At 42.2% G+C, this 18,301-nt stretch overlaps 1 protein-coding gene across 2 annotated transcripts in view; it reads right to left on the bottom strand.

The window, feature by feature from the left end:
* Positions 1-1,540: 1,540 nt before the first annotated feature.
* The window catches only part of ZNF365 (zinc finger protein 365), a 414,409-nt gene continuing 397,648 nt past the window's right edge, over positions 1,541-18,301 (bottom strand). For both annotated transcript variants that reach the window (XM_086920085.1, XM_086920086.1), the window contains exon 5: positions 1,541-2,552. In XM_086920085.1, the coding sequence (XP_086776211.1) occupies positions 2,330-2,552 (223 nt within the window). In that variant the 3' untranslated portion in view covers positions 1,541-2,329. The remainder of the gene's footprint in view (positions 2,553-18,301) is intronic.

Raw genomic sequence — 18,301 nt, 5'->3', positions numbered from 1 at the left:
AGAGTTTGTCAGAGGGAGTAGCCAACACCAAAACACTTAGCTACAAAGGGAATCTGTAAGATGTCATGTCTCAAAATACCTATTTGTAGGCTTTAATACAGAGTAATAACAATATATCCTTACATGGCTACTGATTTTAAGTTAAGGTTTTCACAATCTTTTAGTTTTATTAAACCTTTTCATTATAGACAAAAAAGCCTAAATCTTGTATTCATTGTCTTGTCACCATCACCATCCTAGATCTACCATGTTGGTTGTAAGCTTTGCAAGAAGACATCCATCAGGTATATAATAATAATAATACAAAAATTATTCTAAAACAATAGAAAATCCCCATTAATACAGCCTATTAATGGTTACCATTTGCAAATCTTGTATCTCATTATTTTCTCTAATGGTCACCAAAACCCCTGCATTCCACTATATTCTGCGAGATTCAGTGTAAAAATATACCTGCCTACGGTGCAGAGTAATAACAAGCCACTCCAAAAAGCCTATTGCCTTTTACACAAGGTTTTAACACTACGTCAATCGGGCCTACTTGTGTTGTCCTAACTTTTCATTATGAACAGATAACTCAAAACTTATTTGACATAACTAATTACAATGAACCGATAAGGCCTAGCCTTTTCCATTGACTTGACATTATAACCAACAAAGGCTTAATGAAATGCGCATACGCTGGCATCTATCGGGCATACTGTTATAAAATTAAAAATATGCGCAGAATTACAGTTCATAAAAAATATACAACCCCACTCAATAGGGCATAATAAGAATCAACTCCATGAATATCTTCTACTACCAGAGTTAGTCAGAGTGGTGACCAAAACCAAAACACTTGACTATCATGATACTCTGTGAAATTACATGTACCCAAATACCTATCTACAGCCTGTAACAGAGTGTGATAACAATCTTCTGTTAGAGGCCTACTGGCTTTAGGAAATGTATTTCACAATATATAAACTAGCCCAACTAGCTTTGTCATAACCTTTCATTATAAAAAGACCAGATTTGTGGCATTAGACAGACACAAGCTTTCTCTGCACACCAGTCAGGCCTATTGGTGCTATCACTGGTTTGTCTCCATAACCAACTTAGGCCCACTGTAAGCTTTCCCACAAGTCAGCCATCAGGCATACTGTCATACCATGACAAGTGTATACAAACTCAAATTTGGCAAATCGAAATACTATCTCTCCTGAAATGACTTAACAAGGATTTTCACAGTGCAAATCTTCCATATACATGGTTTCTCAGAGGGGGCAACCAACAACAAATAAACGTTTATGTACACACTGGTAAAGGTGCATCTTCTGTGGGTTTGTTTTTTTGCACAGAAAACGTATTTAGAAAATATGTAGTAACCTGTTCTTAAACGCGTATTTCAAATTCTTTTACAGAGTCTCTTTTGACTAACAATGCAGGTGATTTTTTATTTTAAAATATTTTTTTGCCCTACTGCACATCACCATTTTTTTGTTGTATATATGAGTGTCTGGAGGGGTGTGAATGAAAACACATTTAACAACGTTTTGCACCTCAGCATAGAAACAGAAACCATTGCCATTTATTTAGTTTCCTGAAAAATAGATTATGACACGTTCTGTTAGTAAGTAGAATCAATATATTGTAATAAAGAAAAATTCCAGTTAAATTAAACTCCGAAACAATCTGCTTCTTAATTCAATTAATAAATGACACTAACGGGCGTTAACAGAAACAACGCATGCTTACTGTACGAGGACGTCTGCGAGAAAGGTGCTCCGGAGAGCCCAAAGCAGAGGCATTGATACCAAGAATCACATTTGTCAACTACACAATGCAATCACACATTTTTGTAAGTAGCATATCACGCCCACTATCTTCAGCGTAGCTAAGCTTACATTAACTTTTACTTCCACATGAACTACAGTTCAAACTCTTTTGAGATGTCTATTTGATTCTGGTTATCTGATGTATTCATGGTTATACAGACAGCAATATTTGTACTTTTTATCTGTAGCTGCAACACTTGTTTAAGAGAGAATGAATAAGCCTACAAAAATCAATTAAAGTACATTGTAAAATAATATGCACAAGCTAATCTAAAAAGTTTATCAAATGTCAAGTTCGTCACTGTTAACCAGTGACGACTTCAATATTGTGTATCTGAAAATAGAAATTTAAATGAAGCCGTCATAAGGAATGCTTTTTTATGCAAACCCGTCAATTTCTTTTGACAAGTATGCTCCAGACATTATTAGAATATTCCCATAAAGGCTTGAAATTACATGAAAAAGACATAGTTCTGAGAATTTTAGCACTGTTTCTGTTTTTGGCTGTTTCAATTTGCTTTCTTTCCAACTTTGTATTTGTTATTAACCTTTCGTCCAGAAATGAGAGAATCGCTTTTCTTCTGCTCGTTACATGATCCACGAGAGTACACCGTAGGTTTGCTGTAAACTTTGCGCTGAGCCATGATGTCATCAGTGTATTTATTGTCAAACATGCTTCCATTTTGAATAGAGCGACTCTTCCCGTCAGTGACATAATGGTTTGCCTGGCTCCTGCAATAGAATAAATTAATGTAATCCCATTTTTTACGAGGTATATTTTACTACAGGCTGCCAGCACGGCATCAATATTTCTAGCTGGAACACAGTATAACTCGACAATTACTCCTTACCTTCCCTCAAAAATATTTGTTATTTAATGAAAAGACATGCACAGAAAATTACATCATAGAAACAACAAGACATCGAGGTACTTTAACAGCTCATGAGCCATCAACAAAAACTGCACAAAAGAGCCTAATTAAAGTAATGACGAGCTTTTTGTAGAGATGACACCAAAAAAATGTAACAGCATACGAGTACTTAAAGCCGACCTAGGTGTTTATAAAGCTGACCTACACTTAACAATGGATAAATATCAGGATCCACTGAACCCCTAAATAACTTTAATGCTTGGCCTGTCAGTTTCCGATTATGGAAGCTTGGAGTGACAGTGCACACATACATATATTCTCATGGAAGGTAACAAACTGAAGAAATTTGTGATTAAATAAAAACAGGTTCTGCAGTAACATCTTCTTCAATAGACCAATCATAGCTGTTGACAAATGGCTGACAGAAGGGTTCTGGAGATTCATCGAAGGTGGGGCACGAGTGATCTAGTGTGGCTCACTGGTTAGAGGCGGCAGACCCGAGAGCAGAGGACGGCCCGGGACCAGGGTTCGATTCCCGGCGGGGCAGGTTTCTGGACCAGGGTCAGCGGACTCGATAATTCTCTCGCCTCGGTGCCCACTCTGATCAGCGATCACACTCGGCAACTCTGGGCATTAGCTTGCCTCATCTTCACTAACGGCCCCACCAGACCGCCGGGGATGCCTGGTCTCACCCTGGAGATACCCATTAAGGGACCATCTCTCAGGGAAGCCAGGAAGGGTTTCGCAGCGGTCGAAGCGCCTTGGGACCCTCCGGGTAAGTAGTGCGCTATATAAATGCCTATACATTTACACATTTACATTTACATCTAAAGACCACGGAAACTGAATGAGATTATCAAAATATAAGTTATGGCCAATTACGTGTCGCTATATGTCCATCCAAGTAACATTCTATACATTCTTTACCTGTTGGGCGTTTGCGTGCACTTCCATCAATTGCTTTCTGTGTGCACAAATGTGACTTCTTCTTCTGTTACCCTTCCATAACACTGTTTTTTTGGGAGTGTGATGACGTAGCTTTCTGTCCATCGGCTATGAATCCTTCCCCTCTATCCTTACTGGTGCTGATTGTTAATAACAGGAGAAGGCGGACACACTCACTAAGCAGTGTGGCTAAGTCAATGTAAATTATTAGAACATTCCAAGGGCCAGATTAACACAATTTTTCAAGCAGTTGCAAATAATCCTGTTCGCTAATTCAAGAGATTTATGACCGATACACAATTTATTTCAGATGTAGTAAACTCATTTTTCTAGTCAGTAAAGTGTCAGCAACTCCTAAAATGGGTTTAGAAACGGATAGCAATTTGGGAAGGGATGCGTTTTTGGGCGTTCCTTTCAAGTATCTAATTGGTGCCTAGTTTGCAAAAGTAAATCCGATTATAAATCATGAATAAGCAATTGTCTACCAAGTTGGGTTTGTAGCTCATTCACAAAGGAGAAGGGAGTCCCATTTGCACCACACTACTTTTTGTCCAGAGCTGGAAGCTTCGCGGATATGAGGGATTAGGGCGCCAGCAAGAGGGAGGGGCAGGCTGCGCCCAAGAATGGCAATGCCAATTCTCACTGACGTTTTTCAAAACTGAATTATTACAAAAAAAGGCCCCAAATTTGGATGCTTTAAAAAAAAAAAAAAGGTTTTACGTTTTGGAATGCAAAGATAGGCATGGTGGTCTGCGTCCCTGCAGGCCACCATCCCTGTCTTTGCAGGCAATCGTAGGGAGTCACAAATTGGGACCTACCAAATAAATTTTCATTAGGGAGTTTGTTTTGCATATGCTGTTCTTTTTTACAGACCCACATAAATCCTGCTCCAGAATCATGCTGATAATGCACGTCTTCAGAGAAACGTCTGGCCTTCATATGAACATTCATAAATTAATTATTAGGCCATTACAGTGGGTGCTCGGGAATAGAGGATGGGCTATGGACCTGCCGCAGTCCTCAGAGGGGATGCAATATCTAGGGGTCTTCCTGTCAGACAATAAAAGGATATCGTGGGACGGAACATCGGCATTGCGACTGAAAAAGTACGTACATATATAAGACCCAGGACGGGATTGCCACTATCCTTATACGGGAGGTCTGCCATATTCAAGATGGTCTCCCTCCCAAGATTACTTTATCATATACAGAACCAGCCTTATCCAGTCCATCTATCCTGGTTCCGCTAGATCAATGCTGTACTGGGGCAGTTACTGTGGGGTGGTGGGGCATCTTGGGTGGCATTACGCACATGCTTTCAATCCACATACTGTGGTGGTATCGTGGCCGCGTATGTCCAATCCTATCATGTAGCCTCACATTTGCAGGTGCTTAACGACAGGTGGTATGGGCCCAGCGAAGACCTGGCCTATTCTGTAGAGTGATGACTATTTGAAGACCCCACTCTGTATTCATACGTATTCAGTAGGTTAGACTTTCAGGCCCTGCCACCCAACACTAGAGTAGTAATACTTACATGGCAGCATTCTCTCCACCACATGGGTTGTTGGGGTTGTATCATGCATGAGACGCTGCTGTGGCAAAACCGACTGCTACCCCACTTGGCAGATATTCAAGGGTTTCATGGTTGAGACCAGATAGGGATCTCCACTGTTAGAGATGCAATGCATGGCATCACGCTCAAATCATTTCAAGAGTTGAGAGAAATAATCAATGCCCTATTACCAGTTTTATAGGTCCCTCCAAATCCGGCACGCCCTAACGCCATACATAAACATTATTAAGACTCTCCCAGATTTTAACCCATTGGAGGGCAAGCTTTTATAGATGACTTAGTTGACCACAAGATATCGATAATATACTAATTTCCCACCACACACAGCCACACTACTCTTGAGACCCTAAAGACAACGTGGCAGACACACATATGCTCCCTTGCTAACAATTATTGGGCAAAGGCCCTAGAATCCCCCGAGGGGCAACATCTCATCCTGCCTAAGGATTATTCAATTCAGATATTTGCACAGGTTATTACACACAATATAAGCTTTGAAGGACTGGGATGATAGACTTCCCTGTGTGTATGCACTGCCGAAATGTGGAGGGCTCTTTCATATCCACTGTATGGGCATGTGCAGCTTTAGAAAGTTTCTGGAAGGGGGTGATTGCACGCCTCGTTGAAGTCTTGGGGTGGGAACTTCCTGGGTCTCCCAGGTTGATTCTGCCTCACATTACCGATGTGAGTGGAGGTAATAGATATAAGCGCCAGCTTCTATTTCTAGGCCTCATACTTGCTAAAAGAGATATAGCAAGATTATGGAGCTCCGATACACCACCCGTGGTGAGTGTGTGGAGGAAGTGGATGGATCTCTGTATGAGGTTAGAGGTGTCTATCATTCAAGCATGTGGATGCCCCCAGAAACATAGGAAGATTTGCAATCGGTGGGCTGACTAGGAAGGCCTTACACTAGAACTAGGGGTGGGCGGCCAGCTACGCTCCGTCTGCGGAGTGTGCGTAGTGCCGCCTACTCCGCATTTTGCGGAGCCGGCGGAGCCAGGCGGCACTACGCACGCTCCGCAGACGGAGCGTAGCTGGCCGCCACCACCTCCCTCCCGCCCTCCCTAAATACATTAAATTAAAGGAATAAATTAATTTAAAACACACTTACCTTGCCGGCCGCTGCCCGCCGCGTCCCCGGGGCTCGCTATCTTCCGTCTTCCGTCTTCTTTCGTAATGCGCATGCGCGGGCGGCCGCGCATGCGCATTTTCTCGTGAGAAATGCGCATGCGCGGCCGCCCGCGCATGCGCATTACGAAAGAAGCCGGAAGATAGCGAGCCCCGGGGACGCGGCGGGCAGCGGCCGGCAAGGTAAGTGTGTTTTAAATTAATTTATTCCTTTAATTTAATGTATTTCGGGAGGGCGGGAGGGAGGCGGGAGGCGGGTGGCGGGGCTGGCGGCCGGGTGGTGTTTGCGGAGTGGGGCTACGCGGAGTGCGGAGGTGGGCGTAGTTTCTCGCCCATGGATGTGGAAGTGGGGACATATGGTCAAGTAGGGTAAAGTAAGTTAAAAGATGCCATCCAGGGATCACAGGCATCACCTGGGACAAACTTAGCGAGACACAGACAAGTAATACTGCAGCAGGTTGCATTGTTATGGTTTTGTTGTTATCATTAATAAGTAATGCAATGCCACCACATGCAAGATTAAATCTTTGTGTGTAGCCCCTAGGATTGTTCAAAGGCAAGAAATACAATAAAATCTATTGGGGAAAAAAACTATTAACAGAAATATTGGTATGGTACTGCAAAATAATGTAACAACGTGGTTTGATAATTCTTGCCAATGCCACAAAAGTAAACCAAACTAATTCAAAAAGTTAGTTAAGTGTTATCCTAGTTTACCGAATGATTGTATAATAAACAATTATAAAGAAAGTAAATAACTTTTGCATGAAAAGACCGTTAGAAATTCTGGAATGTAGTGAATGGTATGTCCAACACGAACCCCAAATGTGTAAATTGTAAATTCTGGAAGAAGAGTTATGAAGATGTTTAAATAATCTCAATGGAACCCTAAAACCAGAAGGCAGTCTAGCCACTCACTGAAATACAGGTCCAAATAAAATTATTTTCCCCATCTTCTGTGAAGAAATGAATCCAGATTATGAAGTTAAGCTAAGCAGAAGGCCTGACAATCCCTCAGCAATAACAATCAAAGTCAACACAGAATGGCACGCAAATACGCAGTCCCCCTTCTTTAATGAGAGGCCATAACAGGCAACATTCCAAATTCATGGGGGGGTGCTGTTGTGAAACCCATGCGGAGAAAAGTAAAAGCAGTATGAAATCCCTTTATAGCCTTATATAGCTAACTGATTTTAAATCAAAGGTGTTTACAAAAGCCATACTGTAACACCTAGAAGAATGCATAATGAACAATGTACTTCATCCAATAGCAAAAGAAATTAGGGAAGGCCACTCGCCAGGAAATCACTGGTTTGACCTGTGGGCTCCTGTATGAATGTCAACTGAAAAGAGGAAAATATTATGTAGGTGTTTTGTTGACTTCCGAACTGCTTTGACATAATTGACTGAGGAACTCTTTGGCAAAGGCTAAAGACCTGGAGTATTTCACCTGGCCGGTTTTCTTTAATTGCGCCACAATAGTAACTGGGCCCAAGTGCAGATCGACCTTCTTTAAGAGAACAGTGTAGCCTTATAACATACAATGACAGTATCATTAACATTGCCGGCGACAGTGACCCATACCCACGCCACATCAATCCTCAGGTAAAGCAGGATGAAAAATAATGTATCCATGTGGCTACCCGTCCATTTGTGGAGGGACCACACGATCACTGCAAACATCCAGATAGCACAACCAAAACCAGCTCTTATCACTCACCTCCCCCATCCTCGCTCCCTTTCCGTGTATATATGTTATGTTATCCTGATTTATAATGCGCACCATTACTAAATGGTGTATTGGAGCTAGCAGCCCTGAGTAAATGTATCGTACCCTAATTGCAGAAAAGCCACGTTTTGAATCCCTTCCTAAAGGTTGCCAGAGTCAGGCAAGTTCTATTAGAGCTTAGGAGGCTGTTCCAGAGTTTCGTGGATCCTGCTGTGAAACTTTTACCTCCGCGATTGGCTTTCTGAATCCTGGGAAGGAGCTTCAGTTTTGCTCCTTCCGAGGGGAGGCATCTATTGGGGGAATACCATTTGATTGACTGCCTCAGAAACTGAGGGCCAGTGCTGTGCAGTTCTTTATATGTGATGCATAAAACTTCAAATTTGATAAGGCTTCTAACTGGAAGCCAATGAAGATTTTGGATGTCTTTCACCACTGAATGAAACTTAGGGATACCTAAAAGCATCCTTGCAGCGCATCCCGGATCATCTGCAGCTTTCATAACTGCTTTTTGGGCATATTAAGATAAAGACCATTACAATAATACAGCTTCGAAATAACTGGGGAGGTGATTATGATCTTTCTACTATTTCTCGGGAATATATGGCATGAGTTTTTTTATCACTTAGAGTAAATAAAAACTGAAAGAAGTGACAGCATTGACTTTAGCCTCGAAGTTAAGTGTATCATTGATGATCACTCCAAGATTTTTCGCCTTTGTTACTGGAGTAGGTACTGAACCTAATTCGTCCGGCCATCAGGCAGACAACCATATAGGGAAGTGATTGCCGAACATAATTATTTCAGTCTTACCTGAGTTCAATTTAAGGCAGTGTGAACTCATCCAGGAACTGATGGCCATCATGCAGTCCTGAAATCAACAAGAGACACACTGCTTTTGTGAACAGACAAAACAATATGGGTATCGTCCGCATAAGATGTCAGTGCAAGTTGAAAGAACCTGATCAAAGCTGCCAGTTCTGAAATATAAATATAAATATTGAAAAGAGAGGGACTAATTGATGAGCCCTGCGGGACTACACAGGGAAGATAAAAGGAAGGGAATTCATAAATGCCTAAACTTGCAGACTGAGATATATCCTTGATACCAAGAGAGAGCTCAAACTATTAAGTAGGAGCTTGTGGTCGATTTGATTTGAACGCTGCCGACAGATAGCGCAGGATGAGAGCCACTGCAACCCCTTCATCTAGTACTGCCCTAATTTCGTCTGTGGCTTTGATTAAGGCCTATTCTGTGCTATGGTCCCGCCTGAAGCTAAACTGGGTCTCATCCAAGGGATTGTTTTCATGTATGTAGTTAGCTAGCTGAGTATTCATGACTTTTTCCACCACCTTAGCCAGAAGTGGAAGATATGAGATAGGTCTATAGTTGTAATGTTCAGCTGGGTCAAGATTGGGTTTCTTTAGAAGAGGCGGTATTGAGGCCCTTTTCCAAATGGAAGGAGAAACTCCTTGAAACTCCTTCCTTGAACATAGAATTAAAAATGGTGGACAGACTGGTTTCCAGGGTTTCCGAGACCTGTTTGAATACCATGGGGGGAGGGTCAGGAGTAGATCCCGATTTTGCCTGCTTGATCTGAGCTGTGAAGTGATCGCTAGAAACTAAAGCAAATTCAGTAAATTCTGGGGAGCTGGGAATTAGCAGGTCTTTTTGGTTCTCGTACTACAGGCCTAGGAATGATTTAGAAAGTAGAGTAGATCTGCTCAACCATTTTTAGAAAATTCAAAGCTATAGTACTGCAGAAGGCTTGGGAATGCTCTTTTACAGCTTTTTCTGAAAGGGTGGGGAGTTTAGTCACCACCTGAACAAGTTCCTTGGTGGAGTTTTTAGCATCCTCAATTACTTTAGAATAGCAAGTGCACGTATCTTTAAAAATAAGATCTTTGTATTTAAATAGCAACGTTTTATAGAGGGAAAATTCCTTCTCGTAGTAATGAGCTCTCCAGCATCATTCTGTCTCCTACAATTTTGTTTTTCAATCCTGAGAGCTTCCAAGAACCAAGGAGCAGAAGGGACTTTTCTATTATTCAAAGCTTTTTTATAAGGTGCTAATCTATCAGCTTCTGTGGTTAGCCATTGATTAAACTGAGACGAAGCAAGTTCTACATTGTCTGGCAAGTTATCTTAAGAAAGCGACAGATGGTTACTGAGCATGTTATTATCAATCTGCTTCCAGTTTCGATAGATCTATTTTTAGAGTTGGGAAGATCAGGAAGAGAGGCCTTAAGCTCAAAAGTAATAGCACAGTGGTCAGTCCAGGTAAAGGGTAGGGTCTCCTTTATATTAATTGACGTACTGTTGGTAAATATTCCATCTAAAGTATGACCAGCCAAGTGCACAGGCTCTTTGACTGTTTGAGTTAAACCTGCAGCACTCATGATATCTAACAATGAGGCGGTGTTAGTATCTGCAACCGCCTCCAAATCAACATTAAACTCGCCTAAGATGTGGAAGTTATTTTCAAAAGCGCAAGATTCCAATAAGGAGCTGAAACTGGTAAGGAAGGCATTTTTGGCACCTCGCGGGCAGTAGCATAGCATCGCTTTGAAAGAGAAATGATTAGCTATTTTTAAGTTAGAAAGGATAGCTTCGGCGTCCTGGGAAGAAATGGATTCAAAGGAAGCCTTGTAGGTATTACAATAAATCAAAGCAAGTCCCCATCCTTTTTTGTGTAGTCTGTCCTGTCTAAACAGTAAGAAACCATGAGGGACAGCAATGCAGAAATTGGAACTAGCTGCCGGGTCAGCCCAAGTTTCCGTAATTAGGAGCAGGTCTAGTCACTGAGAATCTATGAGCTCAGAGATTTTGAGTCTGTTCTTCGGGAGCGAGAGAGTGTTAATAAGTGCTCCTCGCCTAATTAGAGGAGAGTTTAGGCCCCGGTGCTATTAAAGAAGGAGTGGTTGAAGCACGGGTTGTGGTGAAGGCGTAGAGATTGAAGCCACAGTTTAGACAAATGGCAGGCTTCTTTGGCTGTAGTAGACATAAGTTAAAATATAAACATTTGTTTACCATAGATGGAGATGTGGTGTTAAAATTCTGCAGTTCCTAACCGGTATATGATGAGAACGTTAGTGCCTGGGTGGAAAAACAGCCCGCGTCTATGGTGTTTGGCGTGAAAGGGCAGAGACAGGCATGCAAGATGAGCCAGCCGCAAGCCCGCTGCACATGGACGTGCTTTCTGCCGCATCAAGTAGCCCTCCTTTGAAGGGGCGTGGTCATGGCATAATCAAGAGTTCAAGGAAAACCGATAGGTCAAAGTAAAGAGGACTTACAACCGGGGTCCAGCAACCCCCGCACCGGTTACAGGCTCCCCTGTATGAGCTGTGTACTGGTAAAGCAAATTGAACAACATAAACAGTGAGAAAATAAACTAAAAAAACTATAAAAAAATTCGGGAGGATTACTCCCTCTACAGATGGCACATCCCAAAATGGCAAGACTGCCTACAAGTAATTGAAGGGGCAAAAGAAAGGGCAAGTGTTGCATCACCCGCACATCCACAGTACACAACCCCTAATCAGCACTTCTTGTGGATTCGCTGCCAGCCTCCCCAATCAATTTAACCACAGTTGCACATAAGCACTGCATGTACTGTATCGTGCTGTATCGCAAAACAGGTTCTCGGTTGGCAGGAGGGAAGCGCCACCCCATACCATACAGCTGTACTAGATACTGCAATTAACCATCATTGTCATGGGTCTCTGGGGTGAGTATCCCAGTCACTCCAATAATTCAACCCAGTGATCCATGAGGTGGCAACTCCTATCTCAAGACATATAGTCAGCACGCACTGATAACTCCGCTGAGACCCAACGGACCACAATCTATAACTGGGCAGGCAGGACCCCTGCCATCTTCCAAGACATGGTGATGTGTGTCATCCGTTAAGTCCAAATAACAGTGTTAAGAAGACATTGAGCAGGGCCTTTGGGAAGAGAGAGGCCGTGACTTCAGATATGCAGTGGGTCACATCCGGCCAAGAGTCATCAATCACAGGACAGGGCCATATCATAGGAAGAAAGTCTGCGTTGACCTTCTGTGATCTAGGACAGACTGCCCTGGTACCTGAGTATATCTATATCTTCCCTATCCTATCTGTTGAAAGGTAGGTATGGTATAGGTAGTTAAACTAAGTGAAGCAGGCTTTCAATGTGATGTTCGTAATTGATCCCTAGCATTTCTTCCATTTGGTTTTGACAATTCTATCGGCAATTGTTACTCCCACCACCCTTTAAGTGTCTGAATGCCCCCAGTAATGTGATCCGTGAACAGCACTCCATAAAGACCCGACATCAAAAGCCGCCTGCCAGCCAAGGTCACCATAATTTCCTAAGGGTCTGTCACCAGAGGCAAGTCGCCAGCAGGGCCCCACATCTTGCCCGCAGCTCCAATACAGGGCACAATACAGTAGGAATTGTCCTGGGTAACCTTCAGTACAGTTCCACAGCACCCCACTTCATGTATCCTGCCTACAAAGAGGAGGAGCCCACAATGGTAGACCTGGGGCTTAGGGCACCCACCTCTTGCCCTGATGGATGTACTTCTCCAGCACCAAAATGGCACTTTCGGCATCACATTCAGAACGTAACGGAAAGGGGAATATTTTAGAACCCACTCCAACAGCAGCTTACCCTTAAAACTAAAGCTGAGCATCTCCCGTTCAGGGTTCGAGACATTCCCCACCCCCTGCAATGTCCGTTGGAGCTGGCCTACAGTGTACTAAAGCTCATATTTAGATGCCCCTAAGCCCCATTCTTCCAAAGCAGCATAAAAAGTAGCAATCACTATCCTATGTCTCCTGTTTCCTCAGATCAAGGAGGTGAAAAGGCACTACAAGTCCATGAAGAATGGTTGCTTCAGTATCACCTGCAGCGTTGTGAAGAAATAAAGGAACCGAGGAAGCAGCAACATATTCGCTATTAACACTATACCCATGGGATACAAGGGTAGCTGTGTTCAAAAGGGCAATGTCTGTTGAATTTAAGTGCTTTACCCAAATTGCCTTCTTCCAGGTCATGCTCTGTATGTTATATCTCAACCCCTAAGTCCCTAATGATATCATGTTGCCAATGCAAGGAATCAATCCTGTCTGCCTGATGCATGAGCTAGGGCACCACCAATAGAAGGAACAGACACAACTTTCATCAGCTGATATAGAGCCCAGAAATGCACCCAAAGTCATCTAAAACGTCCATAACGTCTGGAAGAACAGAAGTACCCGCCTTAAAATATGTCAAGGTGTCATCGGCATAGATGGACAGCACATGAGGGTGACCCTTTACACATACACCCCACTGATAAGCTCATGCACACAGCAAGCAAGTCAGTGGCCCCATGGCTAGGGGGGAAACAACCTTTATAACGCAACTTTTACAACGCACTACCATTACAACGAAACTTTTACAACGCAACATCCATTACAACGCATGCATGTACAACGCAACCATTACAACGCAAGACACAACAACGCACACCACTACAACGCATGCCATTACAATGCAGTCATTATAACGCATACCATTACAACGCATAGCATTACAACACATAGTACCCTTACACTATCCAACACCTACCCTACTGTTGCACCCCCTGGAGTTAGAATAGTAATTTTTACCCCTACACTATCCAACACTTACCCTACTGTTGCACCCCCTGGAGTTAGAATAGTAATTTTAACCCCTACACTATCCAACACTTACCCTACTGTTGCACCCCCTGGAGTTAGAATAGTAATTTTGACCCCTACACTATCCAATACTTACCTTACATGCAATGTAATGTTATGCGTTGTAGTGGTATGCGCTGTAAATGTAGTATGCGTTGTAGTGGAATGCGTTGTAAAGGTAGTTTCAAAGAATTTGTTGTAATGGCATGCGTTGTAATGGTATGCGTTGTAATGGATGTTGCTGTGTAAAAAATGCGTTGTAAAGGTAGGCGTTGTAAAAGTATGCGTTGTAACGTCATACATCCGGCTAGGGTGGGCAACTGGGGGGATGAAGGGCATCTCTCCCAGGTGTGTCGTCCAATATCGAACCTGCTGGGGATTATCTTGATTGTACACGCCCAGGTTACAGGGGACTCCTATAGGACCCCTATCCATCTACGAAACTCGGGTCCATCCTCAATTTAAACAACACAAAATGCAGGTAGGTCCACCCCAGTGTGTCGAACGCCTTCTCAATGTCTAAAGATGCCACCCGTCAGTGGGCGTCTGTTCTGCATGACCAGCCCATGACAAAGAAAGGGTATTGGAGATTCAGAAACGTATTTCTGCGCAGAATGAATCCATTATGGTCCTACAGTACTCCATTCTAGATGAGAAGGATCAACCTATTTGCTAGGACTTTACAGAGGGGCTGATTATGATGGCGGTCAGACAAGCGTCTGACCGCCATCCTATCTGGAAAGGGAGCGGCCGACACAAAGTTGGCAGTCCCGCCAGGGAAATTACGACCTGACTGCCGTGGAGGCAGTCAAAAACATCACTCTTAGCATTGAGGCTTGTGCTGCGGCCTGAAAAATTGCTGCAGCACAAGCCTAACTGCTAGGAGGCATGTTTGTGAACATCCCTGCACTGTGCAGCAGGCACCAATTGGTGCCTGGCACACAGTGTAGGGATGTTTAGAGGGGCACCATAGTTGTCTCTTACACCCCAAACAGGAGGTCCAGTGGGAATGGGGGTGCCTGCCTTTTCATGGCGGATTACCAGCCATGAAATGGCGGACAGAGAGAGACCTTATAATCTCAACAACAGTGCCTGAGCAGGCACCGCAACAATTGTAAGGATCGAAATCCTTCCAACGGGCTGACGGGCTCAGTCGGATGCGTGGCGGTCGGTCTCTCCGCCATCCCTCCATCCGCCCGCAGGGTCCGATGGTGGTGGGACCATCATCGACGGCCTAACGGTGGCAGTCCCACCACCATCATAATCAGGACCTTATATTTGCTTGGTAGGCCAGTTTGATCTCCTCTTGCGCCAAAGGGGCATCTAGCTTGTGTCTATGCAATGGATCCATCAGAGTAGTCTCAATGGTTCAGAAGCAGGCAGAGATCGCCTCCTGGTACAGTCCCCTGGGAGCCCTACAAGTAGGCCTCAAATTCCTCAATATTTGTTAACTGTGAGTTCACTATGGACCCAACCCTTGACCAAACTGCACCTATAGTTTGAACACATAGATTCTTTACATATCAGGGTTCCCTCAAAGTGCGTGGTTTAATCAAATATGATAAAGAATTTGGAGGGTAATCAGTCACCCCAATCATGTCTTATAAGGGAAATATCCCCTACATATTTATATAGTTCAGAACTACTCTATGCTGACTCCAATGTAATTTTAGAATCAACAGAGAGCAATAGCTTAAAGAACAAAATTAAATACCTTCAAGATGTATGATACTGAGACAGTGTTGTGAAATAGAATTCATGTCTTAGAAAAGAACATTAGGCGCTTTCGTATCCAAAAATGCAAGCCTCAGTAAAGTCTCTTGCTATTTTTGGCAAGTGACATCTACAAGTCAAAGATCTCAGGTAATAAATGTATTACGGTATATATGAAACATAGGCAAAGAACATGAGATGTTGGAAGAAATACATTTTGGGTACCCCTTTCCATGTAAGGCTCTTTTTAATTTTTCGGCTTTAATTCTTTTTATAAAGTCAGATAGTAAATATCTGTCCTGTAAACCACTGATCGCCCCTATGTGAAACATTTTAAGCAATGAAAATGTATCCCCACATATAGCCATACCTTGTGATACCCATCTAAGATCAGTGATATTAAAAATTAGAACAGGATGTAACTCGCTGATCACAAACTCAGTCTTCAGCTCAAGGGTGATATTACTTAACACATATTGTATCCGTCTGATTAGAACCAAATGTACATCTGTACATTTGCCAACAGATAATCCAAATATTCCTAAGTATCCATAACAGGTTTTTAAAGCCCTTGCTCACAAAATATACTGCAATAACATGAAAAAAGGCAATACAACTTTGAAAAGATATGATTTTTTTACATTTATTTTGGTAGTATTTTAAGTACTTTCAAAGTTGTATTTATATATTTGATTGCATAATTTAGTGTGTGTTTTATGTTTTTATGGATACATTTCCCTTACACTTGTGATTAAACCTGGACTGGTCATACAGTTATATATAAAATGCACAAAAAAATATACATCCCAAAAAACAATAACTCCTCATTAAAAAACCATAATAGTAAATGTGGAAGGGCCCAGGAAAGTAGCTGGAGAATTCAGAATACTTACTCTTAAAGGTGGTGGGTAGTAAGGGTTAAAGAGGAGTTTAAGGAGGGACATTCAAATACCAACACCCATAAAAAAGAGTATGCCTTTTACTATTCCCAAACTACAGTTATAAAGTTTTACAACCGTAAAGGTGAGAAAGCAAATGAAATGTACTCCAGTCTTGGTATAAGTGAAGTATGGTTCATAGCCACTCACTCGTACTGCGTGCACATGATCATAAACATAAATGAAACACTTCAATTGCATTCTTGTCAGTTGATTCAGATTCAATAAAGTTTGCAGTGTACCCTGTTATTATGCTGTGAAGATTTAAATTATAAATGCAAAATGTCCATAGCGTTTTAAACACTGAATGGCAAAATTGAACAAGACGCGAGTGGTACAACCTCTCTAATGTCCATGCCGAACACACTGTTTTAAAAGCGGCGACAACACCAATTCTGCCCCAGTGGGCTAGCCATTCTTTCAAGTAAATTAAATACTCCATCTCGGACATCTGTAAATAGTCTACCTTCCAACCAATTCTGCCCCAGTGGGCATAAGTAGTTCAGTATACACATGCTATTCATTCTTCACATCTAAAATAAAAGATGAAGAATGCAATTTTTATTGACAACTTAAACAGGGCTATCAATGATTAAAAACAAGAATTCATTTTGACAGGACAGCTTACATATAGTTTCCCTACAGTCATATTTATAAGTGAACTGAAAGTTCCTCATCAAGGTTAAGACCTTTAGGGTGCACCGTATTATACTTGATGATGATTCTGGACTCTAGCCTTCCTAACTCCCTCAATCTATTTCCTCCCCTCTCTTTTGCTGGTATACAGTCCAGAACATAAAATTTCAATAGGTCTGGGTTTTGATTGTGTACAGCTGCAAAATGGCGTGCGTGCCCTTAAGTGTTCAAGAACTCTTTTTTTAGCTTGGAGAAGTGTACTGCCTATGTAAAATGTATTACACGGGCACCTTAAGGCATAGATCGCATATTCTGTATTGCAATTCAAATGCTTCATTATTTTGTATGGTGCTTTCTCAGATGCTATTTTCAGACTTTTATAGTTTTCAGTATGTTTACACGCTTTGCACTTGCTGTAAGTAAAAAAGCCTGTAATCCCACTGCTCTTCTTTGGTTCTTTAATTAAACATGTGCTCAATGTGTCTTTTTGAGATTTGGCCTTTCTGAAGGTGAAAGAGGGATTTTCTCCAATTACTTACTCAATATCTTTGTCAGTTTTTAGAATCTCCCAAAAATTCTTAAGACTTTTTCCAACCTCCCATGATTGACAGTTGTAGTCTGTAATGAACCTGATTTGTTCCTTATTCTCCCTGCATCTTGGTATCAACAATTCACTTCTTTTTAATGTATCTGCTTTAGATTCTGCCTGTTGAATGACTGTGTTGCTATAGCCTCTCTCTCTAAATCTCTGTGTCATAATTGACTTTTCTTTTAGGTAATACAACTCCATGCTGCAATTCCTTTTTGCTCGTATCAAGTCCCCAAAAGGAATGCTGCAGATTAAGTTTGCCCGATGGCAACTTGCTGCATGTAGCAACCTATTGCCTGCTGTTTTATTTCGGAATAACTTACTGGTCAATTTGATGTCCACAATAGTTAATTTGAGATCAAGGAAATCAATACTGGTCTTACTCATTTGGCTTGTGAACTGTAAGTTAAGTGAGTTGTCATTAAGTAAAACTTTGAATTCCTTAGCCTGTTCTTCAGTGCCATTCCATTTGCGATATGTCATCAATGTACCTGACCCAGAGGAAGACATGGTCATTGAACTGTGAGATGTTATTCACCACTCGCTTCTCCCATCAGCCTAGGCAAAGACTTGCAAAGCTGGGGGCAAAGCAAGTGCCCATTGCCGTCCCCTGGGTCTGCCTGTACATTTGCTTATTAAATATGAAAAAATTATTTCGAAGACAGATC

This window comes from Lissotriton vulgaris, chromosome 5, assembly GCF_964263255.1.
Source record: "Lissotriton vulgaris chromosome 5, aLisVul1.2, whole genome shotgun sequence".
In the NCBI taxonomy this organism is placed as follows: Eukaryota; Metazoa; Chordata; class Amphibia; order Caudata; family Salamandridae; genus Lissotriton; species Lissotriton vulgaris.
The sequence above is the reverse complement of the archived record's forward strand: the minus strand, read 5'-3'. Positions and strand labels throughout refer to the sequence as shown.